The sequence below is a fragment of the Puntigrus tetrazona genome, chromosome 5 (assembly GCF_018831695.1).
Source record: "Puntigrus tetrazona isolate hp1 chromosome 5, ASM1883169v1, whole genome shotgun sequence".
Classification (NCBI taxonomy): Eukaryota; Metazoa; Chordata; class Actinopteri; order Cypriniformes; family Cyprinidae; genus Puntigrus; species Puntigrus tetrazona.
Genome location: NC_056703.1, coordinates 11,064,505 through 11,072,817, shown reverse-complemented (window position 1 = coordinate 11,072,817; position 8,313 = coordinate 11,064,505). Strand labels below are relative to the sequence as shown.

Below are 8,313 nucleotides of genomic sequence, written 5' to 3'. Positions count from 1 at the left end.
TTGATAGTCTTGAGATTTCATTGTACCCTGCACAGATTCAAGACACCCTGTGCCAGACGCAGCAAAGCAGCCCCAGAACATAACAGAGCCTCCTCCATGTTTCACAGTAGGGACAGTGTTCTTTTCTTGATATGCTTCATTTTTTCGTCTGTGAACATACAGCTGATGTGCCTTGGCAAAAACTTCGATTTTTGTCTCATCTGTCCACAGGACATTCTCCCAGAAGCTTTGTGGCTTGTCAACATGTAGTTTGGCATATTCCAGTCTTGCTTTTTATGATTCGTTTTCAACAATGGTGTCCTCCTTGGTCGTCTCCCATGTAGTCCACTTTGGCTCAAACAACGACGGATGGTGCGATCTGACACTGATGTTCCTTGAGCATGAAGTTCACCTTGAATCTCTTTAGAAGTCTTTCTAGGCTCTTTTGTTACCATTCGGATTATCCGTCTCTTAGATTTGTCATCAATTTTCCTCCTGCGGCCACGTCCAGGGAGGTTGGCTACAGTCCCATGGATCTTAAACTTCTGAATAATATGTGCAACTGTAGTCACAGGAACATCTAGTTGCTTGGAGATGGTCTTATAGCCTTTACCTTTAACATGCTTGTCTATAATTTTCTTTCTGATCTCTTGAGACAACTCTTTCCTTTGCTTCCTCTGGTCCATGTCGAGTGTGGTACACACCAAACAACACAGTGATTACCTGGAGCCATATATATAGGCCCAATGGCTGATTACAAGGTTGTAGACACCTGTGATGCTAATTAGTGGACACACCTTGAATTAACATGTCCCTTTGGTCACATTATTTTCAGTGTTTTCTAGGGGTACCATCATTTTTGTCCATGCCTGTTTCGTGAGTTTATTTTTTTAAATAATTCTGTTGAAGCATGGTTGAAAAACAATGTCTGACTTTCATTGGTTAACATTTATAGAATTTTTATTTATTATTACTTTTGTCAGATAACAGTTATTTCTGTGACCATTGTGACTTTTTCTTTCATTGACCAAAGGGTACCAACAATTTTGTCCACGTCTGTAGATATGTGCACATCATGTTATGATATTATCCACACAGGAAAAAAGAAAAGCACAAAAATACAATTAAATTGGTTCTGAATCCATTTGCTTGTTTATTTTAAATGATTATTAATATGTATAATTCAAACTAAATTAACATTAAGATTCAATTATAAAACATTATAAAAACTTAATAATTTTTAATGCGTGCGTGGAAAGCTTCAAAGCTTCATTAAGCTGAGATTAGTTCTAAACTTTGGTTTGGCTATCGGTAAATTCATCCATCATTTGTTTTGCAAGATACCTTCTTCTTTAAATGTGATTTAAATTCTCTCATAAATGTGTTAAGTTTGTTTTATTTGGGGGTAAATGTCATATTCATAATTGCAAGTAAAAATCATTTTAATTTTATTTATTTATTTGAGTTTTTGAAGATGTTTTAGAGCTTTAAGTACTTAAAAAAAACTAAATGGAAAGTCTGAAACTCTTTGTTTCTCGATCTTAAAATATTTATTATTTTAATGTATTTTTTATTTAATGTCTTTTAATACTTAGATTTTCGCTTCTTGTGTTTTTTCTTTTCCCCTTGTTGTTGCTATTATTGTTGTGAGTATAGTTATTGTTAATGTTGATCATTTGTATCGTTAAATTATAGTGGATGTTTCTTATGTTGTTGGATGTTCCCCTTTAAACACACACACACACACACACACACACACACACACACACACACACACACACACACACACACACACACACACACACACACACACACACACACACACACACACACACACACGCGAAGCATCATCGCGCCACCACTATTCAGAGGTAGCAATGCCAATGAATAATATTCTTGTGGGAATGTCAGATGTGTTTCAAAAAATAGCCTTGATGCTTGTATGTCGTTAAAAAGTGGGTGAATAAAGAAAGAAAGAAAAATAAAGACTGTTTCAAACGCGACGACAGTGACGTCACGCGCCTGCGCAGTAGCACAGCCAGCGATTGGGCGAGAGCTGCGCGCCAACTAAAACGTTTGTTCAAACCCGCTTCCGCAATCGAGGCGATGAGACATATGCCGTTTTTTCAAGGAAAATACCTAAAACATAAAGGGAAACATGCAGAGCAATAACGTTGAAGAAATCACGGACAAGTTAGAGGGGTAAGCAATCAAATCATCGCTTCTGTGCCGCTCAAGGTTTTTATTAATAAAGCTTTATTCCGACCTAAAATTTTGAGAACATGTTTTAATAGTTTTTCTCTCTTGCAGTTTTCTGTCTATAGACACAGAGAAGATGGACAAATACGACAGGTGAATACAATATCCTGATCTAATCTCGGGTGACAGTGTCACCAGGCAGAATATGTACTGTCCACATTGATGGCACGTAAAAAGATACTTTTAATTTAACGCTCACAATAGCAGCATTTGTTTCATTGTAGCTCTTAATATTTGATGCTTTTTGTTTTGTATTGTTATACGGTATGTCGAATCGGAATGCTTCTGTACTTTCACTTCTTTCAGTTGGAAAGGTATTATGTTGATAGTTGACCTGTCACCTCGAGAAGTTTCCTGTTGAATCTTTTTTCTCGAAAAAATTATTTCTAATTCTTTTATCGTATATTTATATACATCTCTTTTTATAAACGTAGTTTTGTGACGTTTCAGTTTATATAGATTTTTATTTTTCACTTAGTCCAGTGAATATATCTCAGGAAGGTCTTGCTTAAAGTTTTGGATACAGAAAAAGTAATTATACGTATGCTTAAATTGTAATAATAAAAAGATTATTCATAGACAATGGCGGGACATGTTACATTATTTGGGGTAGGCTATCACGAAATAATTTAATTAAAAATTTCAGCAAAGCGTTTATGAAACCATTAAATTAAATCTTAATTTTGTCCATAAATGTACACTTAATTTGTTGACTACAAATGTACAGTCATCTTTTGTTTCTGTCTATGGTTATTTAATTTATAATGGTTATGTTATTTAATTGTAATTTTTTTCTTCGTCTTGCTTTATCCACAGACAGAATAAATCTATAAAAATTATGCTGATTGCAGTTCATCTACTTTGAGTTTGAAGAAAAAAAGTGTTTTAATGTGGTTGATATTAGGGTGTATTTTGTTTTTTTGTTCCTGTGTAATGCTTTTTGTTTTTTTGTTTTTTTCAGGTACCGGCAGGAGGGGAAGGAGGCTGCCATGAGCGGTGATCTGCCACGTGCCCTTGAGCTGTTTCAGCTGGCTTACCAGCTGCAGCCAAGTGAAAAACTGAAGAAGAGGATCCAGGCCATTCAGGACATCATGCAGAGAGAAGAGGATGAAGATGAAGAGGAGGAGGAGTTTATAAACATAAATAATAGTGGATTGATGCTTTACAAAGGCCTCTATGACAAACTGTACGACCATCAGAAAGATGGTGTGGCGTTCCTGTACAGTCTCTACCGTGACGGACGGAAAGGAGGAATCCTGGCTGATGACATGGGCCTCGGCAAGACGATTCAAGTCATTTCATTTTTGTCAGGAATGTATGATGCAGAGCTGGCCAATCATACCCTGTTGGTCATGCCTACCTCGCTCATTAAGAACTGGGTACGTGAATTTGCCAAGTGGACCCCTGGCATGAGGGTGAAAGAGTTTCACGGCGCCAGCAAAACTGAGCGAAACAGGAACCTGGAGCGAATTCAGCGCAAGGGAGGAGTTATCATTACCACCTACCAGATGCTCATCAACAACTACGAGCAACTAGGATCATATGACCAACGCGAGTTCAAGTGGGACTATGTCATCCTGGACGAGGCCCACAAAATCAAAACCTCATCCACAAAAACGGCTAAAAGCGCTCACGCCATCCCTGCTAAACACCGTGTGCTACTGACAGGCACTCCAGTTCAGAATAACCTACGAGAGATGTGGGCGCTGTTCGACTTTGCTTGCCAGGGTTCGCTTCTGGGAACCTCTAAAACATTCAAAACTGAATATGAGAATCCAATCACTCGTGCAAGGGAGAAAGACGCCACCCCTGGAGAGAAAGCACTTGGATTGAAGATTTCTCAGAACTTAATGGACATCATCCAACCGTATTTTCTCAGGCGGACCAAAGCAGATGTTCAGCACAAGAAGCAAAAGCGTAAAGAAGGCTACGAAGATGAGGAAGATCAAGAGAACAAATGTCCAAATGCTGGCGACGGAGCAGAGATGCCGTCGCTGACGAGAAAGAACGATCTCATCGTGTGGACGTACCTCAGCTCGGTGCAGGAGGACATTTATAACCAGTTCATCTCGTTGGACCATATTAAGCAGTTGCTGACGACTACCAGGTCACTGCTTGCAGAGCTTACGGTGTTGAAGAAGCTCTGTGACCACCCCAGACTGCTGTCAAATCGAGCTGTGACTCAGCTAGGCCTGGAGCAAGGTTCTGTCTCTGATGCCATCCATCCAGACGATGATACGGAGTCAGCTGTGAGTCAGATCGATAAAATTTCAGATGACACTTTGGTTGCGGAGTCTGGGAAGCTGCAGTTTCTCGTGTCTCTACTGGAATGTCTCCGTGAAGAGGGCCATCGGACCCTGATCTTCTCTCAGTCGAGGAAGATGCTAGACATCATGGAGCGTGTCCTGCGAAACAGAAACTTTCGCCTGCTGCGTTTGGATGGCACAGTGACTCAGCTGGCAGAAAGGGAGAAGCGTATCACGCTGTTCCAGACAGACAGACGTTACACAATATTCCTCCTCACCACTCAGGTGGGTGGAGTCGGCATCACGCTGACTGCAGCAAACCGTGTTGTGATCTTTGACCCCAGCTGGAACCCCGCGACAGATGCTCAGGCTGTGGACCGCGCTTACAGAATTGGTCAAACTGAAAATGTCATCATCTACCGACTCATCACCTGTGGCACTGTGGAGGAGAAGATCTACCGCAGACAGGTAAATAAAATTTTTTTACTTCACATTTGTTTCACTATGTAGTTTTAATCTTTAAAGAAAAAAAGAGTCTTGCCTAAAAAAAATTATATACTGCAGTTATTTTGAAATGCCTCATATTGCTGCTGCTTAGATATGCAGGAAAAAAGGAGTAAAGCAGTTTGAATCGCATTTAAAAGGATGTGCAGAAATTAAAAATGCAATGCTTATGCTTCTGAAAAAAAACTTTGACTTTGAAAGTTGTATTTTGGGTTATTTTCTACAGAATAAAAGGAAAATATGTACTCTTTACATTCATATTTTTCCTGTTAGTGCACTTTAATTATGATGTTTTTGTAATGTAATCATAATTATAAATTCTATAATTTACTCAAAAATAACAATTCTGTCATTTTGTCATTGCAACCCCATAAGAATTCATTTTCAGGAGACACATTAAAACAACACAAGGGTGAATAATGACAGAATTTTCTTTTTTTGTGAGAACCATCTCTTTAACCATTATTTCTGTGTTAATTCTAATACAGTAAGACAGATATTGTAACTGTAATATTACTGTTGAACTTCAAAAAAACAATATTAATTATTTTAATATAATTTAAGTTTATGTCTTTTCAATGTCTGTAGGTGTTTAAAGACTCCCTCATCCGGCAGACAACCGGTGATAAGAAGAACCCTTTCCGTTACTTCAGTAAGCAAGAGCTGCGTGAGCTGTTTAAACTTGAAGACACACGTTCATCCACCACTCAGCAGCAGCTTCAGGCCATGCACTCACATAACCGTCGCTCTGACACCAGCCTGGACCACCACATCGCTCGCATTCACACCATGGAGATGTTCGGCATCTCTGATCATGACCTCATGTTCACTAAAGAGGTGGCAGCCGATGAAGATGACCCTGAGGACGCAGAGTCACATCACTACATACAAACACGTGTCCAGAAAGCACAAGAGCTCATGCAGGCAGAATCAGAACTGCACGGTCAGCTCTTGGACAGCATGGCCCAGAACACTGAACCCACTTGGCTCAGGCAAATGGACCAGACGAAATCTGCTGGTATAAAGCGCCCGGCCCCTCCACGTGTCAAAAAAGAGCCTGTGACAGTGGATCTGACACACAACAGTTACGATGAATCAGAACCAGAGGAAGACGAGAACTATCCACCAGTTGACGATGCGGAGGTGGAGGTTGTAAGTGAGAAAGTGCAAATTGTAGATGAAGACGACGAGTTGGAAAATGAGACTCCTTGCTCTGCTGAAGAAATAAATGTGCATGTTAGTCCCACTGCTGACAAGTTAGCTCAACAAGCTGTGATCACGCTGGATGACAGTTTAGATGATGAGGACAAGTTTTACATTAATGCAGCATCAGAAAAACAAAACTTGCCAAGTCCTTCTGGCCAGTTTCCGAAGTTAGAAGAACTTTCTATTGCATCTGAAGCTCTTGGTAATGAAGAGGTTCAGGTGGACATGCCTGATTTAAAGATGTTTTCATCACCCCAATCTCCAAATGAGGCCACAGCAAGAGAATCTTTCAAAGCAGAGATGGAAGTGCTTCAGGGAAACTTCAACTTGCAGTTGGAAGACAGTGCCGATATGTTCTCAGTCGAAGAAGAGGAAGTTTGTGAGGTTGAGGAGTCGCTAGCTGAGGAAAGTCCCGGATTTCAGCTTCAGATGGACATTAGTGGAGAGAGGCTGGAAGATGCGAGTATCCATGAAAGCATACAAGATGGTAACCAAAACAAAGCTGAAGTCAGCAACTGTAACAACAGTGAGGTCTTCAACTCTAACACTGGTGAAGTCAGCAAGCATCATGAATCTTCTCTGAGGATCCGTTCTGCTCCGGACACACCTGCGGACGACTCCTTTGTGCATTCTGTTCAGAGAAAGAAAAGGCAGGTCATCTCTGACACTGATGAAGAAGACGGAGGAGAAGAAGAGGAGTCAGAGAAGCCATGTTTAACGAGCAGTCCATTGACCAATGGCTTCAGCAGGCTGGGCTCTTCAACACCAAAATCCACTATGACTGATGGCGGTCAACTACGCCGCAGCTTGAACGCTTCGGTGGCATCCAGAAGGTCCTTCGTAGTGTCCATGCTGGAGAATGAGTCGGATGAGGAGTCAGCAGAGCACAGTGAAGATGGAACCAAATCCTATGAGAAATCAGAAGCCAGTGAAAGTCATGCTGAAGAATCAATGGTGGAAGAGGAGGAACCCAGTGGAGACCAAACCGAATCCTATGAGATATCACAAGCCAGTGAAAGTCACGCTGATGAATCCGTGGTGGAAGAGGAGGAATCCAGTGGAGACCAAACCAAATCCTATGAGATATCACAAGACAGTGAAGTGCATGGAAATGAGTTTGTGGTAGAAGAGGAGGAACCCAGTGGAGAGACTTTAAACTCGGAAGAGTCCTCAAGTCACGAGGAGCTTGAAGAGGTGGAAGAAAGCATAGATTCAAGAGGAAACCGGGAGCATGAAGAATGGCACAGTGCTCTGCTTGAATCCACTGCTGATGTTGAACTAGACTCTAATGAAATGATGGACCAGTGTGCCCCCCAAAAAATCCCTCTGGAAACACATATTCTTCCTGCTTACTCTACAGTAAGTGATGTGTCTGCTGCTAAACCCTCTGAGAACACGTATGAGATGCTGGTCCTGTCTGGAAAACAGTGTTTGGCAGAAGGGAGGAAGCAGGCTGCTCTGGATTTCTTTCTGAAAGCCATAGACATTAATACGGGTGATGCTGAGATCCAGCTCTTGATCATTCAGCTATACAGGCAGCTTAGCCAATAGTAATATTAAAGTGTGCGTTATCATATCTGTACCATGTTTGACCAAACTTTTTTTCTGTCTGTTGGTAAAAAGCAATTGCAGATTGCATGTGGATAAAACAATCTGTACTGATCAGAGGGACGTGTTAAGAATACGTGTTAAAAATATGCTGTATATGTTAATATTGTTAGTGGATTTTCTCAATAATTCCTCTGCATGTTTATTTGTTTATTTTGATATCTTTAGTTTCAAATTGTTCAGTTTATATTATTCTGACATAAAAAATAATTGTGGGAAAAAATAATAAATTCTTGAGTTTTGTAGTTTGTTTCCTGTGATTTTTATTTTTTTTTATTTTTTTTTTTTTTGCATTCCAGATTTGAATCTACATTTAGAATTATTTTCCTGAATACCAAACCTTGTTTTTTTTTTTTTTTTTTTTTTTTTTAGTTATTTTGTACATGAACTTTCTTTTCTGTGGTAATTTCCCCCACGTGAGTAAATACAAGTTATAAATAATTAACATTTTCTGGCCAGTATGAATACAGTAATACGTATTTCCAGAATGGGTTTTCCTGTTAATGATAAT

The 8,313-nt window shown here is 40.0% G+C and overlaps 1 protein-coding gene across 1 annotated transcript; it reads left to right on the top strand.

Annotated features, from left to right (window-relative positions):
- The first annotated feature begins 2,048 nt into the window (after positions 1-2,048).
- On the top strand, positions 2,049-8,047 carry ercc6l (excision repair cross-complementation group 6-like). The gene is made up of 4 exons (XM_043238145.1): positions 2,049-2,181; positions 2,290-2,331; positions 3,200-4,952; positions 5,577-8,047. The coding sequence occupies exons 1-4, from the start codon at positions 2,138-2,140 to the stop codon at positions 7,743-7,745; spliced, it is 4,008 nt and encodes a 1,335-aa protein (XP_043094080.1). The 5' UTR covers positions 2,049-2,137; the 3' UTR covers positions 7,746-8,047.
- The last annotated feature ends 266 nt before the right edge of the window (positions 8,048-8,313 follow it).